Source organism: Papaver somniferum, chromosome 5 (assembly GCF_003573695.1).
Source record: "Papaver somniferum cultivar HN1 chromosome 5, ASM357369v1, whole genome shotgun sequence".
Lineage (NCBI taxonomy): Eukaryota > Viridiplantae > Streptophyta > Magnoliopsida > Ranunculales > Papaveraceae > Papaver > Papaver somniferum.
The window spans coordinates 31053049-31075127 of NC_039362.1; the positions used below are offsets into that span (position 1 = coordinate 31053049).

The 22079-nt window shown below is 38.1% G+C and overlaps 3 protein-coding genes across 3 annotated transcripts; 2 read left to right on the forward strand and 1 right to left on the reverse strand.

Moving 5' to 3' along the window:
- The first annotated feature begins 7315 nt into the window (after positions 1-7315).
- Positions 7316-10714, forward strand: LOC113281294 (U2 small nuclear ribonucleoprotein A'-like). The gene is made up of 8 exons (XM_026530004.1): positions 7316-7512; positions 7602-7642; positions 8298-8427; positions 8544-8749; positions 9413-9586; positions 9785-9835; positions 10026-10178; positions 10390-10714. The coding sequence occupies exons 1-8, from the start codon at positions 7428-7430 to the stop codon at positions 10393-10395; spliced, it is 846 nt and encodes a 281-aa protein (XP_026385789.1). The 5' UTR covers positions 7316-7427; the 3' UTR covers positions 10396-10714.
- A 333-nt stretch (positions 10715-11047) lies between these two features.
- LOC113281291 (pentatricopeptide repeat-containing protein At3g26630, chloroplastic-like) lies at positions 11048-13009 on the reverse strand. Its single transcript, XM_026530002.1, has one exon. It carries the CDS (start codon positions 12748-12750, stop codon positions 11182-11184), a length of 1569 nt encoding a protein of 522 aa, XP_026385787.1. The 5' UTR covers positions 12751-13009; the 3' UTR covers positions 11048-11181.
- A 324-nt stretch (positions 13010-13333) lies between these two features.
- LOC113281293 (glyceraldehyde-3-phosphate dehydrogenase A, chloroplastic) lies at positions 13334-15558 on the forward strand. The gene is made up of 5 exons (XM_026530003.1): positions 13334-13593; positions 13742-13864; positions 14083-14387; positions 14480-14724; positions 14831-15558. The coding sequence occupies exons 1-5, from the start codon at positions 13549-13551 to the stop codon at positions 15331-15333; spliced, it is 1221 nt and encodes a 406-aa protein (XP_026385788.1). The 5' UTR covers positions 13334-13548; the 3' UTR covers positions 15334-15558.
- The last annotated feature ends 6521 nt before the right edge of the window (positions 15559-22079 follow it).

The following is a 22079-nucleotide window of genomic DNA, read 5'->3' on the forward strand; positions in this document are numbered from 1 at the left end:
TGAATTATGTCAATAGTCCGTGGCCTTTCTACAGATAGGGACTAGATATCATTGGGAAGATCAATCCAACATCTTCAAAACAACATGAATACATCATCATTGTGACAGAGTACTTCACCAAGTGGGTCGAAGTTATTCCTCTTCGAAGCACCACTGGAGTTACGATTGCCGCCTTCATCAAAGAGTACATAATATGCAGATTCGAAGTTCCTAAGCATATCATCACAGATAACAGAACTCATTTTGCCAATCAAGATGTTGAGAAGCTGCTCAATAAATATGGGATCAAACAAATCTTCTCCATGCCTTACTATCCACAAGGAAATGGTCAAGCAAAAAGTACCAACAAGACTTTGGTCAGGATTATCAGTCGGACTATTCATGACAATCCTCGATCATGGCATGAGCAATTACCCATGGCTCTATGGGATTATAGAACTGCACCAAGGAGCTAGATCGGTACTTCGCCATATTCCCTTGTCTATGGAGCCGATGCCATACTTCCAGCAGAAATCAAAGTTCCCTCATCCAGGAATGCAGCGTCCAGTGGTGTACAATGGGATGAGGCCCAAATCTCCAGATCAAGAATCGCTGAGCTAGATATGCTGGAATCAAGGAGGACCAAGGTGGAAAAGTATGTGGAAGCTTACAAACAGAGGATCTCCAGAGCCTACAACAAAATGGTAAGACCTCGAACATTTCAAGTAGGAGATTTGGTATTAAAGACGGCAAATCACATTCAACAATACATGTCCGCTTCTAAGTTCTCTCCTAAATGGGAAGGGCCATATATTGTTATCAAAGCAGTATCTAGCGGATACTACAAAATTTTAGCAATCAATGGAGGAAAGGAAGGAAACATCATCAATGAAAAATGGCTCAAAGCTTATTATGCTTGATCCATGAAACGAACTACCTCTTCATCATTTCAAGCATTTTCAAAAATGTAATTTCATTCCTCCAAAGAGCATACGAATGCTCCTTTGTTCATTAAACATTTCATAAATGAGCAAAATTCGTTCATATCATGATCAACTGTTTCACCTAACTAGAAAGTCAGGTTCACTCAAAAAACAACAACCATAAATGCTCACTAAAAGCAAACCATTTAGCAACGGATAATCCCTATAAGAAGCCTCGTCAAGCTTCTTCTGAAAAATCTTGGTCTTTGCCTTCAAGTCTTCGACTGCTTTCTCAACCCTTGCCGACTCCAGAGCCAGTATCCTCTCCTCATCCAGTAAAGCTGCATTCATGGAAATTGCATCAGCAGCCTCTGCTGCCTTATGAACCTTGATTATCTCAAGACGACGACGAAGACAGCTTACATTGAATCGCAATATCTCACAATTCGAGATCATTTCATCCCATTGGTGCAGATCATGGTTTTTGACGTCTCGCAAGTGCATCTAATTCATTTCCTCGATGATCGGCAATAACCCTGCTACCGTGGTTAAAAGGGTTGGAAGAAAACCTTTCCACACTTCTGTGGTGGCAATGTGACCATACTTTTTCCAGATCTTGGTGTACAGAGATACATGACATTTGGGAACCGCGAATCCTAACCGCACACGGACTCGACATCCAAACCAGCGGTCCAACACCAATTTATGCTCATCAAACGATGCTCCAATCATGATATTGAAGCCTTCATCAAGTCGTGGTTTGCTCATGCTGTCTAAATCCGGTAACGCCTCAACTTACGACTAAGTTCAATTACTGGTATTATTATTTATGGCCGAAAAATCAACATTTAATGCTGACTGAGGAATACAACTTTCCTCAGTAAGCAGGGGACTTAATGTAGATGGTGGATTTTCGACAAAGGCTAAATTCGTAAACTCATAATTATACGAAACTCTGATTCAACAATCGGACGTGAGTATCGAGACACGAGTCTCTCATCGAATTCTCAAAAAAGAGTACTTTCTCTCAGAGTACATGTAGATATGTAGTCTCACGACTGGACAACGACATATCTCATGAATACTGAATACTTTCAGTGATTATTTCTATATAGCATCACGTGAAGGACAGCTCCTAGACAGCTTGGTCTGCTAGTATAGAGCGATAACGTCTTCAGGAACAAACAACGAGTTTACCCTGACTATATAAAGGATATGACTTACCGACAAGCTCATATCGGGATGATTAATGCTCCTAGACAGCTTGATCTGCTAGTATAGAGCCATAAAGTTAATTATTCCTAATTATAATCGCTCCTATTCCATGGTCGAATCCACGACTGGTCCCATGGAATGACAATAACAATTGTTCTGATTCTATGATCGAATCCACAGCTTGATCTCATATAATAACAATAACCATATTATCTCATTACTCCGATTTCATGATCGAATCCACAACTGGTCTCATAAATGGTAATAGATAAACCTTAATTACTCTGATTCTATGGTCGAATCTACGGTCCCATGGAATGGTAATGCTCACTTTATTATTCTGAATTCGTAGTCGAATCCTCAGCTGATCCTATGAATTAATAATAAACATCTTATTACTCAGTTTTGTGAATTATTCTCCACTGAATTCCACAATTAGTAATAAATAATCAACAACTGGGTGTCTGAGCTACCTCTAAGTAAGCCCCGATTCAAATGGTGAAGGTGTATTTGACGATGATACACTAACAGTCACCGCACGAACGAGTATTTCAAAAATACAACGAAACGATGAACCTATACAAAATAGAGAAGAAAATAATAAATAATTAAAATATTGACCAGGGTGCTAGGAGCACGGGCACACGATCGACCGACCGTGTCGTGGTCGATCCCATGCCAGTTTTATATTTTTAGTGCATTTTTATTATGTTCCATGATTTGATGAAAATTCTCTCATTTTATCAAATCTCCTTCGTCTTGAGGAAACTCCTCGGTTTCATGGTACTTCCATAAATCCATAAAAAATAATATAAAATTAAGAAAAGGAGTGTGGGGCGTGACCATTGGCCAACCGGCCATGCCTTGGTCCCAACCGGCCCCACACCCACGGTTCCTTATTATTTTATTATTATTATTATTATTATTATTATTTCTCTAATTTCATGAAAAAACTCCTTGATTTCATGGTATTTTGCAAAAATCATCAAATAATAATAAAATAAATTATGAAAACTTGTGGGACCGGCCCTTGGCTGGCCGACTGTGCCCTAGCCGGTCCCACACGCCCCTTTGTTTTATTATTTTATTATTAGTTTTCCTTGATTTCATAAAATTCCTTGATTTCATGGTATTTCTCTCAAATTAGGAAAAATTCCCTCAAATCATCAAAATACCTAAAAAATATTAAAAAATTAGGAAAACTCGTGGGATCGGGCCCTAGCCGGCCATGCCTTCCACTGACCCACACGCCCTTGTTTTTTATTATTTTAATATTTTTGCTTCCTTGAACTCATGAAAACTCCTTCAATTCATGGAAACTCCCTAAATTCATCAAATTTCTCAAAATTCATGAATTTTTCATAAAATCATTATAAAATTAGGAAAACTCGTCGGACCGGGCCCTAGCCGGCCGGCCATGCCTTCCACGGTCCCACACGCCCTTGTTTTATTATTTTAATATCTTTTGCTTCCTTGAACTCATGAAAATTCCTTCAATTCTTGGAAACTCCCAAAATTCATCAAATTTCTCAAAATTCATGAATTTTTCATAAAATCATCAAAATATTATAAAATTAAGGAAAAGGCACCACGAGACCGTGGTCACGACCATCCGACCATGCCTTGACCACGGCGGTCCCACGCCTCCTCATTCCTTATTTTATAATTATTTTTCATCATCTCATGGTGTTTTCCTCAGTTTCGTCGAAACCCTAATTTTGGCATATTTTCTCGAATGGATGCTCAATTGCACGCCAGAAATTATCAAAATTCTCAGGACTAAGACGCGGACACCTTGGGGACATGAGCACTCTATCTTGACCGACCAATATTGGCTCTTTGGCTCACGGAAGCCGGTCCCATCAATTTTCACAGTTTTGACCTAATTTGCACAATTGCTCGTATTAGGTCCAAAACTCTTCCATACAATTTGGATTTTCATGAAGTGATCGTCAGGCGGTCACGTGACAACCCAGGGACGGTTTCATGACTCCATGGTCGGTCCCTCGCCTCATCATAATTAATTAGGTTTTCTCACCTGAGGCTCAGACGAGCATTTTCGAATAAATGATTAAACCAGCACTTAATCATTCTCTCACCAACAAATCGTCAACTCTTCAGGAGTTCTTCGTATTTGCTCACGTGAGCATATGGACACTACATGATTGATCCACGGTTCCATGTAGTCGCTCCCTCCTTCGTCCCATGGTTGAAATTCTGACGAACCATGAATTGATCACCAATTGATCAAATTGGGGTTTCTGAATCCAAGGATCATCATTCCAGATTCTTTTATGACGACCTCATGGTCATTAATTTTATTAATTATGCTCAGTTGAACGACCAGTATTCTAATTAATATTTTTGGTACGCTGCCAATAATCCATCAGACGAGCAACACATGCTCAGACGATCAAATATTCAACAATTCATCACATGAGAAACACTTGTTCAGATGATAAATATTTGTTCAAACCAAGGAATATTGGTTCAACAATCAATATTCAACGATCCACCGAATGAGCAATACTTGCTCAGTTCATCGTAAGAACTATACCTCTGTCTCATGACATGTTCAATTCACGAGTTTCAGAACATCATGTTCAACTCAACAACTACATGGACTCATCGTCCCATCAAACCACGAAGTCATCAATTGACTAACAAACATGAGACGTCAATCGTGTCACTTGGGGGGATATCACTTAGGGTTTTGATCTGGCGGTCTACGGCACGTGTGTTCAAACACACGATGGAATGTGAGCAAGTCGTGCAGTCAGTTGAAGGAATTCACGAGGTAGTGGGTGGAAAATCGACCAAGTCTCCACACGTTGAGCAACTGGTTTCAAACACGATCTCCACTTCTCCACTCCTTAATTCCATCAACTGTCACACTTTATGGAATCATGGTGTCTATAATTCCAGCAATATAAATAAGTCTCTGAATCATGATTGAATCATCATCATCAGTATCATCAATCTCACGTCAAACTGACAACACGAGATCATCAACTCATCAATTGAGCAACTACTCTCAATTGAGCAATTTCAATCACTCAGAGCTTATCGTATTCGGAATTCACACACCCACAATCTTTGATTACCATTGATACCACACATTTCTCAGCTTCCCTCCTACAGATCAACCCATCCTCTCTTGTGACCGAATTTACTCTGGAACGGTCATTGTCTTGATTTAGGCCGGAGTACTACAGATTGATCTCTCGAATCTAAAGCACCCCATTTGCAGCGGTGCATCTGTGTGAGGTTTAACATTGCGCTCGGTTCGAGGAGTCTCCTCCGTACGGTCGTCTCCTCAATTCCTTAAAAACTAGCAAATCGTTTTTCCCCATCTACAACCGGCTAGCCAAGGCCCGGTCCCACAAGTTTTCATAATTTATTTCATTATATTATTATTTGATGATTTGTGCGAAAATACCATGAAATCAAGGAGTTTTTTCATGAAATTAGAGAAATAATAATAAAAGAATAAGGAACAGTGGGTGTGGGGCCGCTTGGGACTAAGGCATGACTTGTTGGCAATTGGTCACGCCCCACACTCCTTTTCTTAATTTTATATTATTTTTTATGGATTTATGGAAGTACCATGAAACCGAGGAGTTTCCTCAAGACGAAGGAGATTTGATAAAATGAGAGAATTTTCATCAAATCATGGAAAATAATAAAAATGTATTAAAAATATAAAACTATCATGGGATTGACCATGACACGGTCGGTTGGTCGTGCGTCCGTGCTCCCAGCACCTTGGTCAATATTTTTAATTATTTATTATTTTCTTCTCTATTTTGCATAGGTTCATCGTTTCGTTGTATTTTTGAAATACTTGTTCGTGCGGTGACTGTTAGTGTATCATCGTTGAATACACCTTCACCATTTGAATCGGGGCTTACTTAGAAGTAGCTCAGACGCCCGGTTGTTGATTATTTATTATTAATTGTGGAATTCAGTAGAGAATAATTCACAAAACTGAGTAATAAGATGTTTATTATTAATTCATAGGATCAGCTGAGGATTCGACTACGAATTCATAATAATAAAGTGAACATTACCATTCCATGGGATCGTAGATTCGACCATAGAATCAGAGTAATTAAGGTTTATCTATTACCATTTATGAGACCAGTTGTGGATTCGATCATGAAATCGGAGTAAGGAGATAATATGGTTATTGTTATTCTATGAGATCAAGATGTGGATTCGATCATAGAATCAGAACAATTGTTATTGTCATTCCATGGGACCAGTCGTGGATTCGACCATGGAATAAGAGCGATTGTAATTAGGAATAATTAACTTTGTGGCTCTATACTAGCAGAGCAAGCTGTCTAGGAGCATTAATTACCCTGATACGAGCTTGCCGGTAAGTCATATCCTTTGGTAAATTCCAATTCTTTAAGGTTATCTCAAAACAGAGCAAAGAAAAGAAGACCGAGGATCAAATTGTCTCGATACAACGAAAACAAAAGAAATCCCAAGGAATTCCATTTTTTCGCATTATGGATTCCTTCAAAAGCTTCACGATCTAAGGCAAGCTTGGTCAAATCATCTTCTTCAATATTCAAAACGAAAGAAAACCCACGTTTAGGTTTTGGGAAGGAAGAAACGGTAAAAACAAGAGTACTCAAAACTAAAAACAAATTCACGAGCAAAAACATATTAGAGGGACTAAGATGCTAATAAAATTGAATGCAAGGATTTAAAAGATAACAAAATTAGTAAAGAAAATAAAAATAATAATCATTTTTCTAATTAAGGTCTCAAGATATGTAAAGATCCATGATATAAGAAAATCAAGGAAGGAAATCAAGCGGCAGACGGGTTAGCCAAGCATGCGGCAATGAAAATCAAATGGGGAGTTTATCAACCAAAATATGGGACCAGACAATCCCATCTTTTATTAGTCAAATTCTATTTCATGATTCCGTGGGTACCAAATACCCACGACAAATTGTAAACTAATTTCCTTTTATTACATGCTTCAAAAAAAAAAAAAGATCCGAAGGTTAAAAGGTGCATCCTTACGGAAGCTGTCACGAGGGTGACCCCGTCAAAACACGACTCTTTCTTCGTATAACCAAGAACTAAATGGGCCAACGTTCACGGCCCGGAGTTTTCTGTGGTTCCTGTATAATATACTCTCCACAGCGGCACGACACAGACATAAAACACACAAACATTTATAAAACATAACAGCTCTCTTCTTCCAACCCATTCGAGGGTAACTGGGTGGGATTGAAAGCACGCACCCCTCTCATCTTCAATCTTGATTAATCGTTAGCAAGTAAAAAGATGGTGAGGCTTACAGCAGATTTGATATGTAATAAAAGCCCCCATTTCTTCAATGCTGTTGCTGACCGTGAACTTGATCTTCGAGGTAAACCCTAATTTTGCTTCTATCATTCCACTTAACTAGTCCTGTCTGTTCCTCCACAAAAATTAATTCTGTTATTTCTTTGTGCGCAGGAAACAAGATTGCTGTCGTAGAGAACTTGGGTGCAACTGAGGTCAGTTACTTAGGTTCTCAACTATTAGCCCTAAAACCTCCCTCATAAACCGCCTTCTGTGTTTGAAAATTTGGTTTTCATGCTTGAATTGCCTTTTGCTAGGTTGTCTTCTTTACTTTCACTTGAATGCTCTATTGTTTCATCATTCACATAGTTTCTCAAGTATTTGCTCTAAAACCCTGAAAACCCCTTTTGTTCGAAAACATTGACTGTCATACTTGAATTCCTTGCTAGACTACCTTTTCACTTTAGTTCCTATGGATGGAGTGAGTTAAGATTAAGCCTCCTGATGAACACTATTATTTACATGCATCCTTCCGAGAGCTTCTTAAGCATTTGCCCTAGAACCATGAAAAAAGACCCTTTCAGTGCCCTTAAAAAACCCCTGTTGGAATATTGATTCTCGTACTTGAAAGCCATACCAGGTTACCTTCACTTTCACTTTGATGCCTTGTAAAAGATGGATGACTGTCATTAGTTGTTCTTGCTGCAGTGAAATCCAAGGTTCCTGATGACCTCTAGTTTTATCCATCATTCAGCATTCAAGTAGTTTCGCAAGCAATTGCCCTTAAAGCATGAAACTCGTTTCAGTGTTTATATTTTATCAAATGTTGTTGATGGTTTTGCTGATATTCATGGTTATGTTTTCGTGTAGGATCAATTTGACACCATAGATTTGTCAGACAATGAGATTGTGAAGCTCGAAAACTTCCCTCATTTGAAGAGACTTGGTACTCTGATCATTAACAATAATAGGATTACTCGTATCAGCCCTAATCTCGGAGGTCAGTAAGAACAGAACAACCCACAAATTTACTATCTCAGTATGATTGGTTTTAGTTTTTTCTAGTACTAGAATGTGCTTAAAAGTTGATATGTTGTGCTACTTGTTAATATGCAGAATTCTTACCGAAGCTGCATACTCTTGTTCTTACTAACAACCGACTTGTTAACCTGGTGGAGATTGATCCTCTTGCATCCCTTCCAAAGCTCCAGTTCCTGAGTCTGCTGGATAACAACATTACCAAAAAGCCTAATTATCGCCTTTATGTTATTTACAAATTGAAACAACTGCGCTTGCTGGATTTTAAGAAAGTTAAGCATAAGGTAAGCTTTTGCTTAGAATCAAACTAGTTTGCTAAGTTCTTGAATTTTAGTCACACTTCTAATTGTATACTCATTATAGATGGTTATCCTGAGTCTAAATGATGGTTATCCTGAGTCTAAATGGTCACTTCGCTCAGTTTAGTTTTATACTTTTATATTCTGTAATTGGTTTGGTCCATGCTATATTTTGCTGTGTAAAAATGCCACCTTATCTTTCAAAGTTTTCCAATATCGACATTGCCACACTGATGCTTGTTTCGGACATGCGTGTACATGGCAACAACTCTGCTAGCTGTTAAACTTTAGTATTCTTGCAACATAGTTCTATACAGCTTAAAACAATATAAGAAAGAAGTTGGAAAAGATTCGTATAAACCTTCACATAGCCATTTTATATTTCCCAAAGGGAATGAACATGACATTAGCCTAACCCTAACTAATGTCTGTGTCCAGGTGTCTAGTGTTTTTAGGTCCCTGTTGTCTTAAAATTGTGTAGTGCTGTGCGCTAACATTGGTACCCGCGATTTTCATGTTTACATTAGGTTCTGTAGTTTTCATGTTTACATTAAGTTTTTTTTTTTTTTTCTTTTCTGCGCAACCTTTAGGTATTGTGGTATTGGCCCGTGCATCTATTTTCTGATTATCATGCTTCTTTGATTACAGGAGAGACTTGAAGCTGAGAATATGTTCTCTTCAAAAGAAGCCGAGGAAGAGGCTAAGAAAGAATCCACCCAGACATTTGTACCAGGAGAAGTCCCCGATGCCATTGAGACTTCAGAGAACGAGAAGGTGCCTAAAGCCGTTGCTCCAACGCCTGAGCAAATTATAGCTATTAAGGTATGAATTCTTACGTATCCAGCAGTTAAGCGCTCTATGGTTATCATATGTGCCCCTAGTTACTTTTATCTTTAAAAGTCAGGTATCAAGAGTCATGTCTCCAACTTGAGTAGGTTCCGTGTAATTATTTTGATGCCTTGCCATCTTTAGTTGTAAACATCCTTAGAAAGATACTTATGTTCACTGTACATTTTGCAGGCTGCAATTGTGAACTCTCAGACTCTGGAAGAGGTTGCAAAGCTTGAACAGGTTTTTCCTTCTCTTTCTGGATTTAATTGTTTGGCCTCTTTTTTTTTTTTTTGCCTTCGAGATACCTTTGATGTGTTTCCTCCTAACTGTACTCTTTCTTTCTGAGTTTTTAGTGTTTTCTAAGCTCTTTCTTTATGTCTTGATGTTAACAATCTAATTTCTGCAACTTTGGTTATTCATGAACGAACAGGCATTGAAGTCGGGCCAGCTTCCTGCAGAATTTAACATTCCAGGTGACAAAAACGATAACAATATGGATTTGGATGCTCAGAATGAAGCTAACACCGAGTTGGACAATACTAAAGATAAGCAATTGGATAGTGAGATGGAGCCGATCGAAGAGGTATTCTTTTTTAGTCACCTTTACATGGCTTTCAGAAATTTTTATGGTGCTTTTGGTATTCTGCTCAAACAACAATGGAACAATAATTACTGATGATGAGTAACTTAAAATATATTTAGGTACTTTATTCTTCTTTTTCATCACAAAATCTAACGGTGTTGATTCTCTTGATTGGTTTATTAATCCATGTTTCCTTTCTTTGATCTTTCAGGATTAAAGAGTGCCGGTGGATTTTGATATGTTCTTGTCTGTCCACTCTTGAGAGTGACGGAAGCGGAAATTAGATGGAACATGATGATTCAAGAAAATGATTGTATTACCCTCTGCAAAAGGAAACTAGACATACAGTTTTAGTGTAGAATTTTGAGTAATGGAATTGAGCAGTAAAGTTGATGGTGAAACACATTTTAGTTTAAACTGGTCAGTTTAAGATGAGCCACCTCCTATTTCTTTGTGGGCTGGGGTTGTGAACATCTTACAAATTGTTATTCCATTGTTCTTTCTGTCTATATTATTTCTTCTTTCTTGTCCGCCTATAATCCAGTCGCCTGAATGTCACAGCTATATTGCCAGTCTGCACATTTACAAGTAGCCAAAGGGTCTATTATTGCCAGTTTGCCAGTTTTAGGCTAAAGCCAGATGCCAAAATCATAAAATGTCAGGTGCATCTTCGCGCGGAGGGTCTTTCCAATAGTATTTAGCGAACTACCTGCTGTTAGTAAAGTGTATCTAATGGTGGTTGTCAGATAAAGAGCATAGTCACGTAAATGTAGCTCCGGTGAATAATAAGGGATCAGTAGGAAGAATGCACATTCCACAATCTAGAGTTACTGGCAATATAATGATTAATGATTATTTGTTCCGCAGGGTTTATGAACAAAATAATAAGTTCCTCGGCGGGAACAAAGGCCAAAACTTTCTCTTATATATCTTCTGTGAACCACAAGAAACATGTTTAACTGATAACAAAAAATTGGTGGTTTGTCTAGGAAAATCTACAGAATCAGCCAACTTCCCATTCAAAGCTTGAATCTCCATGAAGATGGTGGGACTGATCATAAAGCAGTGTAGCATCTCTAGTTGGTTCTGCATCTTCAACAAGCTTCGAAACAACTTGCTCAAGGTCAACATTTCCATAGGCTCTAACGGCTCTAAGTAGTGCTTCCCATACAAGGCCATTTGGTTTTTTTGGCATGAGAGTCGCCAACTGATAAGCCTCGTTCAGCATTCCCGCTTGAGCTAACAGTGCAACCATACAAACATAATGGTCCATTATGGGTGTAATACCGTAACAATCTCTCATATATCTAAAATATCTACAACCTTCAGCCACCAAGCCTTCCTGCAAACAAGCACGTAGAACGCCCACAAAAGTGACGGCATCAGGCTGAATGTTGTTATCCAATGATGCTGCTTTCTCCATTGTGCTGAATAGAAAAAGGGCTTCATACCCTTGCCCGTGTACACCCAAGCTGGTGATCATAGAATTCCAAGTCGCCAAGCTCCTCCGAGGCATCTCATCGAAAACTTTCCTTGCATCCTCTAGACTACCACACTTGCTGTACATATCGATAAGAGCAGTCCCCAGGAAAACACCCAATCCAAATCCTCTCTTGAGCGCAAGGTCATGAATCGAACTGCCCAATTTCAAACTCCCCATTTCTGTACAAGCCACCAATAAGTTGACCAATGTATATTCGTTGGGTCTAATGCCATCATCAACCATACACTTAAACAGCCGAAGAGCTTCTTGAGGCTGCCCGTTTCTGGCATACCCACCGATCATGGCAGTCCAAGACACCACATTTCTCTCGGGCATAAGGTCGAACACAGCACGAGCATCCTTGATAGCTTCAGCGGAGACGAGTCCAACGAGCATTGTCGTCCAGGAGACGACAGTCCTCTTTGCATCACTCATTTTATCAAACACCATGCTACCAGAGACGTAATCTCCATACTTGAAATACATATCCATCAATGTGTTCTGAACAAAGATATCTGTGTAAAAGCCGGTAACAACAGAGCGAGCATGAAGGGCTTTACCAAGAGGAAGAGATAAGGAAAGAAGAGTACACGCTCTGATGACAAATGGGAATGTGAAGTGATCATGAGGAATGGAACGTTGAATCATGAGCGAGTAGAGAAGGAGCGGTCGATGAGCGGAGACGGGACCGCTGTAATCGATGGTGTGGGATCTAATGACCAGGTTCCAATTGAAGGTAGTGGTGGTTGTGGGTGGTGTTGATAACAGGAGAGAGGTGGCGTAATCAGTGTCATTGAAATGATTGGATGGTGAAGAAGTGGTAGAAGGACAAAGGCGTAGGAGCATTTGAGTAAGGAGGAGTTGATTGTTGCAGTGGTGGAGGAGGCCATTACGGAGGACCTGGGCATGAATTTGTTTAAGCTGTTTGAAAGAATTGCATTCCCGAATCAGGAACAAAGCTTCTCTAGAATCAAACCTCCTTCTTCTTCTTTGACGCGGGGACGGCAAATGCAGAAATGGACTGTTATTGTTGTTGTTGGAGTAGTAATTCGTTAAAGCATCTGGAGGGTATGAAAGGTATGCCACCATCACTCATTTACTCACTATCATGAATGAATCAATGAATGAAATTCTACTCAATTGACAAATTGAGTAGTCATTGATGAGATACCTTGAGAGTTTTCACTCCTCCATTTCTGTTCCTTCACAACAATAGTGAAGATAAGTCATATGAATGAATGAATGAGCGAGTGAGTGAGTTCACTCTAATAACCAGCGAGTCTCCGAGTTGTGAGTTTCTTGTATGAATCGTTTTAGAGTGAGTAGTGTTTGTTGTATGCTTCAAGCAAGTAGGGAAACCAAGAAACTAAACTTATGGTGGTGTTAGGATCCTTAATAGATTAAGTTGTTGTATTCGTTTAAAGTCGTTGAGTGGTGATACCAACCCGAAACTCACGCAGGGTGGCATCTAGACAAAATAATGATAATGATTAATACTCCACTGGTTGTAAGTACTAATATTTATTCCACTGGTTGTAAATTCGTAAATTCGATGGACGTAGTAAGTAATATTTATTCCACTGGTTGTGGTAAGTCATTGATATTACTATTAGGGTGATTGAATGAATAGATGGGATGATGGATATATGGGTGTGAGAGGAAGTGAAAAAAAGCCAAAACCTTCGACCATTCATTCTTCCACAACTCTATCCATAATCTCATCCTCTTGTCATTTGTTATTTTTCTATCCTAACTAAGTGATCCAGCCTTCTCCTATCACTCACTCACTCTCTCTACTTCTGCAAAATACTTCATATATTTTAGGAGGAGTCTTATTTCTACTCCTTCTCTGCTAGCTTGCAGAGCATTCTTCCTTGAAAGCTCATCATGGCTTCTGCATTTCTCTCAGTAGCCAAGCCTTCTACTCTTCAGGTTGTTTATCAATCGCCTTATTCCTCGTATCATTTACATGTATAATGTGTTTACCGATCGCCTTATTACTCGTATCATTTGCATATACTAAATAGTATTTACGTGTAAATGTAATCTCAAAGTTTGTAAATTTTGTTTTTATCAACAGGCAAATGGAAAGGGACTCGCCGAATTCTCTGGTCTCCGCAATTCCTCTGCTTCTTCACTTCCCTTTGCTTCAAGGAAATCCAACGAGGATTTTCTCTCCCTAGTTGCCTTCCAGACATCTGCTGTGAGTAGTCTACTTATATTTAAGAATTATATGTTTAATACACATTATACCTGTAACAGTCTGTAGATATATTTAAGCATAAATGCAAGTTGAAACACTTGTATTCTTTTCTTTATTATTAGGATTTGCTAGGTTTCTTTGTTATGGCTTGAAGGCAAGCATTGTTTTGAAATTAGAATGTTATATATATTGTTTGCGCATGTGTTCCATACAAATAGGTTGCTGGTGGAAGTGGTTACAGGAGAGGAATAACAGAAGCAAAGTTAAAGGTTGCAATCAACGGGTTTGGAAGGATCGGAAGGAATTTCTTGAGGTGTTGGCACGGTAGGAAGGACTCCCCCTTGGATATCATCGCCATCAACGACACAGGCGGTGTCAAGCAAGCTTCTCATCTTCTCAAGTACGATTCTACCCTTGGCATTTTCGATGCTGATGTCAAGCCTGTTGGTGACGATGCTATCTCCGTTGATGGCAAGATCATCAAGGTAGTCTCCAGCCGTAACCCCCTCGACCTCCCCTGGGGGTAAGTAAAACCTTGCATGTTAAATTATATCATGCTCATTTAACATTGATTAGTTAATGCTGGGTATTAACATATGTATACCTTGCCTGCAGGGATATGGAGGTGGATCTAGTTATTGAAGGGACAGGAGTGTTTGTGGACAGAGAAGGTGCAGGGAAACACATACAGGCAGGTGCTAAGAAGGTGTTGATCACAGCACCTGGTAAAGGTGACATTCCCACTTACGTTATTGGTGTCAACCAAGAACTTTACACCCACGCCGATACAATCATCAGCAATGCTTCTTGCACCACCAACTGCCTTGCTCCTTTCGTTAAGGTCCTTGAACAAAAATTCGGTATGTATTATGTGCTAGCCTACGTGATAACAAAATGATAAGCTAGTGGTCGCGGCTCATAGTGCTTATATCTGTGTGCTTGCATCTTATATACTGCATGATGCAGGGATCATTAAGGGAACCATGACCACCACTCACTCCTACACTGGTGACCAAAGGCTTCTGGATGCTAGTCACCGTGATCTAAGACGTGCTCGTGCTGCTGCCCTCAACATTGTGCCAACATCAACAGGTGCAGCCAAAGCAGTGGCTCTGGTGCTCCCATCCCTTAAAGGAAAGCTCAACGGGATAGCACTTCGTGTCCCCACACCAAATGTATCCGTGGTGGATCTAGTGGTGCAGGTCTCCAAGAAAACCTTTGCTGAAGAGGTGAATGCTGCTTTCAGGGAGAGTGCTGACAATGAACTTAAGGGTATTCTAGCCGTGTGCGATGAGCCTTTAGTGTCGGTTGATTTCAGGTGCTCAGATGTGTCATCCACCGTCGACTCTTCCCTAACCATGGTTATGGGTGATGACATGGTTAAAGTCATTGCCTGGTATGACAATGAGTGGGGTTACTCACAGAGGGTTGTTGATCTGGCCGACCTTGTTGCTGACCAGTGGAAGTGATTTTAGTGATGATCATCATCATCTGTCGATCTCACCAAACCCCTTGTAGCGGCTAATGAAATCTGATTTCTTTCTTTTTTTACCTTTCTTCTATATATTACTACTTGTAGATTTCCTTTTTTTTTTTCTTTTATCTTCTTACATTTAAAATTGCTAAGAATGAGAGACGAGAATCAAAAACTTTTCGGGTTCCTTAATATTAATATATATTGTGTATGTATGCAAGCTCTCATGTGCTTATGGAACAGTGTTGTTCCTTTATCAACTGGCTGCTGCTTTCTCGTACATTTGTTAATCGCAAACTTTTCTCCTATCACATGCATGTACGGCGACCCGAACTCTCCAACTATCCAAAACGACATTATGCCTCGAGCTAGGAAGAATTTGACCAGCACACTTGAGAAGATTCTTTTTTTTTTCTTTCCCTTTTTTGAAAGTTAAGTAGATTAAAGCGAATTACGGAAACAAAGGATGTCCAAAGTGTTGATCACCCTTATCCCCATTACAGTAGTTTGAGATATTGGTATCGACCAACATATTAAAGGAGAGAATAAATTGTTGTCTATAACCGAAATGGTAGAATAATTGCTCAGATTTGTCCGTAAAACAATCTTAGAATCAAACACCGTTATGGTTGAGTGGAGGACCATTTCGCTTTCTTAAATATGTTTCCTAACTTTGCTCAACTTGCGCATGCAGTTTTCAGATGTCGTGTCATTCGCATGATGGAATAACTGAATAAATTATCTCGTACAATAACTCGCATTGCAAAAGGTTGTGAAATTTCTATAGTAAATTATCTCGTACAGTAACTCGTATTGCAAAAGGTTGTGAAATTTCTATATTCGTGCATGAAAGATCTTCTCAAAAAAAATGATGATCACACACTTGATTTTCCTTTTCACATAAATTACCACCATTCAAACTTATAATGGTTACGATATAAAACAAAATCCATTGATAGAAATAAAAACTATAAAAAAAATTCCAATATATGTAATAAATGAATATCAATTTGTCTTTTAAATATTATATATTTCCAATAATGTCCCACTTTTATTTTTAAACCATCTAACAACATATTGTAATGTACATCAGCAAAGGTATTTTTGGATTTAAACTTTACATAATGTTATAGTGTTTGGAAATCTTTAGGAATATAAAATGAGCACACAAGTCTTTGTATTCTAGAAGATAAAAAAGATTATTCACGCATAACTATATATATACTATTGGACAGTCTAAAGCCAACATATTATGACCTGGTGCTCGTATCCAGTTTTATTGAATGACTTAGAGAATTGCTTATATTCGCAAGAAAAACAATCACTTTTTTTACATTCATATATCGATGAGGCTATCAAGAATACTCTTGTAAATAGAATTACAATTATCAGTAAGAGTTATAAATCTCAATCTTAACTTGCTTCAATTTATCATGTCGTGGGATGGATCCTCAAAAGCACAATTATGCGTGTTTGTATTATCTTTGGCTCGTTAGTCCTTTTGAACCTATGTAGATAATTGGATCTTCATTCCATCAGTCTTTTTTATTTGTTTTTTTACACACATTGATTATTATTTGTTAGATTTCATCAGTTATCTAAGTGGGGTTGTCTTGAAAAGTCAAAAGCAAAAATGTTTACAGTAGTAAACAAAAAAAGTTGACGTGAACCATTCTTTAGCATGAACCCTAAAGAGCCTGCGTTCTTTTCGCCCTTCTCTTACTCATGTTATACCTATTCTCTTTTTCCTACTTCTTTGTTTGACTCTTTTTCTTTTATTTGTCTCTTCGAAAGTTAATGAAAATGAGAGGGCGTAGCAAGCGCCATCAACTTTTTTGTTTGATAGGAGTATGAACCCGTGTATTTTAACAATCAAAAGATTAACTTTAATGCAGAAAAGTAAAAGCACGCATACAAGAATTTTGTTAACGAGGAAAACTATACTAGAAGAAAAACCCTGGAACCTCGTCCAGCTTGAACACCACAATATATTAAAACGCTACAAACATTATCCTACTATTAGATTTCGGACTAGAATCTAGTTGAGACCGAATTAATCCTCCAAGCAATTCAGCTACAGTGTTCCTTACATCTTTTGAACCTCACAATATATAAAATTCTTATTAGGAATCCATATAAACATGCGATAAGTCTACCTTGAAATTACACAAAAGAATATGCATTATGGTCCAGGATTGTAGAACCGTGTACAACGTTCGTAGTGGCTCAGTAACCTTTGAACCTTTAAGCATAAATGGTGTTTAATAACAATCAAGACTTAAACCATGATTCACAAGCTCAATAGATTATGGGCAAAAAGTTGTCTATGGGAGTTGTAGCAAATCTAAACATGTTTGTAAAACAGTTCGTGAGCTTCTGCGTAGTTCAGAATTGGGTAGATATGCATACCGGGTATGCATACTTATGGGAAGTTAATGAACTCAGACTCCAAGAGTACACGTACCTGGTATGCATACCTTGGCCCTTCACAAACTCAGATCCAGGGGTACCTCCCCTAATTCCCGAACTCATATCAACAGGGTACGCGTTCCGGATATACGTACCTGCCCTATTCGCGAAATTCAGATGTTCTGAAAAACTCTCTTTAAAATATTTGAAACATTCCCAATAGTCATAGACAATAAATATCATTGTTTGGGCAATTTTCAAATGATCAACTTGAAATAAAATTAGTTCATGGATAATAAATTATTCTAACCAAGACTCTTAATTAAGGATGTTAGAGCACTGCTCGGTCAAACTCGCATGCGTTGCTATCTCAAGCATGTTTGTCAATGTTAGTGATCAAAACTATAAGTCTTGATTTCTAGTCTCTTATAGCTAAGTCTAGGACAAGGATAGTAAGTGTAGTTGAGCTCAATGACTTCATGGCGATTCATCATACAAGTAAAAGATCTACTCAAGGAACCGGTGGAACTTCTCGACAAAAAGGTATGTGGAGACTTGAACTTATCTGTCACTCAAAAGTCTATATATTCTATCTCCTACTCTTTGAGACAAAAGTCGTATGCTATATATATAGACTAGATTATACACATTTGGTATTTCGACCCGAGTATACCTCGCCTATCTATATTTCGAAATATGTGTTGGTAAGCTTTTCGCTTCGACCAAGTTTATCTTTACCTAGTGACGAAAGTCATGAATGTTTCAATCACTTTGAAAATTTCTTTGACGAGAAATAGTGTAACAACTATATAACGTCCTCTAAGAATGTTTCAATGATTGGAATGAGAGTTTAGATTACATAACCAATGGATTCCTTGAGCCGAAGTTTTTGAACTTTGTTGATCAAGAGAACCGGAAGTATGGCAAGTGTCAAGTCCGCGAACTTCCGAAGTTCTCGAACCCGAGAATTTCTGCTGGAGTTGACAAACTACTTGCGTGATCCAAGTCCGCGAACCGGCGAAGTTCTCGAACCCGAGAATTTCTTTTGGAATTCGTAAACTCTATCCGGTGTCTTAAGTCCGCGAACCTAGTCTGCGAACTTGAGAAGGTTGTATATCTAAAGATGATTTCTGAACTTAATCTTAAAAGACTAAGGAATGCATTTGCAAACCGTGGCTATTAAAGTTCTTGAACCGATTCAGTGAATCAAATCATCTTTGCTTCAATTGTGTCTTGTGTAGTTACATAAGATTTCCTTGCAATTGAACAACTCTCTTAACTAGTTCATTTGTGTCAATTGAACTAGTTATGGTGAAGAAGAACATGGTTGGTATGAAACGCTCATATGGTTAACCTCTTTGGGTAGACTATTGTTGAACTAACAATGTACACGTTTGGGTGCGGTTAACAAACCTAGAAGCGTACAGTCATTTGTGTATGACAAGCTAAGTTTTCGATCTAACGGTTGAGAAATATTAGCTTGAATCTAAATCAGGTTTTCATCTAACGGTGAATATTGATTGCTTTGTAACTAAGGCAAAATCCTGATTTGAAAGGCTATATAAAGGAGACATATAGTATTGTGCAAAACTAATCCCCACACCTTACGTGTGATACTAGGTTGCGTACTAGAGTCGTTTCTCCTTTAACCTTGGGTTTTCTTCTTCTAAAACCAGGTTAACGACTTAAAGACTTCATTGGGATTGTGAAGCCAGACCGATACTACTTTTATCGTAGTTGTGTGATCTGATCTTGCATCTTCTATCGTAACAGTATAATCATATTGATTGGTTTGAGATTGTTTGATTTCTCCGATAGGCAAGATATAAAAAGTAATCACAAACATCTTCGTCTCATCGTTTGTGATTCTGCAACATCTTGTTTCTCTACCATACGGTTAAGATTGTTGTGAGGTGATTGACTAATCTAGGCTGTTCTTCGGGAATATAAGACCGGATTATCAATTGGTTCATGTTCACCTTGATTATTATCAAAAGACGGAACAAAAATTTTAGGGTTTTTCTGTGGGAGACAGATTGATCCTTTGATAGACTTGTTTATGTGAGACAGATTTTTTATTGTTAAAGCCTGTGATTTTGGGTCGTAACAACTCTTAGTTGTGGGTGAGATCAGCTAAGGGAATCAAGTGCGCGGTATCCTGCTGGGATCAGAGGCGTAGGGAGTACAACTGTACCTTGGATCATTGGGGTTCAACTATAGTCCAGTCCGAAGTTAGCTTGGAGTAGGCTAGTGTCTGTAGCGGCTTAATACAGTGTGTATTCAATCTGGACTAGGTCCCGGGGGTTTTCTGCATCTGCGGTTTCCTCGTTAACAAAATTTCTGGTGTCTGTGTTATTTCAGTTTCCGCATTATATTGTTTATCTTTATAATTGAAATAATACATGTTGTTCATTTAGATCATCAATTAGATTAATCCAACCTTGGTTGTTGATTATCATTGATTAATCCTTAGACATTGGTCTTTGGTACCGTCCAAGTTATTCCTTGTGTTTGATTAGGACTCGCTGATTTCTATTAGCTTGAGTAAATCAAAACAAGAGAGAGATATTAACTCCTTGAGATACTTTTACCTAGATTGAGTCTGACTGTCTAGTTGATTCTCTAGAAAGTGTTTCGGAGTTATTCCATAAGATTGCTAAGCGAAATATTTGGTGGTGTTGTTAGACCCCCGCTTCTTCAAAGAATCTAAGAACATCCATTGCCTGGATCATATTTCATGAGATTTACGAAGACAAGCTCGACTCAGAATTTTTTCATTGCAAGATTAAATCGTCGAAAATCATACGAAATAGTCTCATAAGATATAATGGTAAATGCCATGAGTAAATAGGATGATTCAGTCTTTAGACACCTCTTGTTGATGAAGTTCTCGCAAATGTTTTCGTCTGTTCTACAGTTTTTAATCTTTGAGTGTTATTCTGCGATTTCTGATACTCAACTACCATACTCTAATCCTAGTCCAAGACTTGACTTTAGTAGACTAGAAATCAAGATATAGTTTTGTGCATCTAACATTGACAACAAACAAAACTTGCGAGTTCGACCGAGCAATGCTCGAACAAACACTCTTATCGGATTTAAGCTCATAGAAGTCCATATAAATTACTACATGGAGATCAACAAAGATTTTAATTTCATAAATCTGAAAGGAAATTGTAGTGATGCTTTCAATAATTATAATGAACGTCAATGGCTTACAAGCTCCGACACCCCTATTGTCTTAATTTTACAACATCGCAAAATAAAACCAAAACATAAAAATTTCCGATCACAACTTACTTAATATAACACCTTATCTTTCCCCGTAACTTCCATTATTTCTCCGACACTAGATCCAGGCAACTGGAACTCTTCTTTAAGCATCCTCACCGTCGTAAATACACACACTTTGTAAGCCCAAAATTTCATTCTCAATACTCTAAAACCCTTCATACTCATGAAAATCTAAGATCTCTCTTCGTTTAATGAAACCAAAACCCATGGGCCACGGTGTCCCATACTAACACTCTACTTTACTGATAATCGAAGGATAAGATATTAAAATATCAAAACCCTGATGGTCCAGAAAAAAATTGAAAATAAAAAAGGGAAATCGACCATGAATTTAGTACATAAAAAGTAAACTAACATAAACCTAACACATAACCATAACAATTAAGTAAGAAGAACTACAATTTGACGAAAAAACTAAATTAAAATTAGGTAGGTAGTGATGTTAAAAAGAAAATTCGAGTCGATCATTACTCTATAGAATTGAGATCTCACCTCTGAGCTTCAAGTACTTTCACCTGGTATATGGTTAGTACTCATGACGTTCTTTAAGTATGCCGCATCAATAAATGATGGTGATCTTCCACTAGTTTCTATCTTCTTCCTTTCTATTTCTACTGCTTCTAACGAAGCTTAAGAGATTTTCGGTATCGTTTCAATGAAATTTAGACACTTTTCTTCACATCAACTTTTCTCTCTGTAAATCGCCTTTGTCCCTGTCTCTAACCAAACAATCTAAATAAAAAGGGTAATTAAGGTAATAAGAAAAATTCGTAATTTCTAGATCGCTAAAATTTGCACTAACTCGTTCAAATTTATACTAATTTTTACGCGAGTTTGAAAATCAGGACTAGTGAGTACTAATCCTCAAAGGCTAGGACTATAATATCCAAAATCTGGTAATCGTGGGACTAAATGCTTGTTTCTACGATCTAGAAATCATTTAGATTTTGAGGGTGAATATGAATCTAATTATTGTTTCGAGATATAAATATATCTGAGATTTTTTTTAATTAATATTATTACATAATTAACTAATTG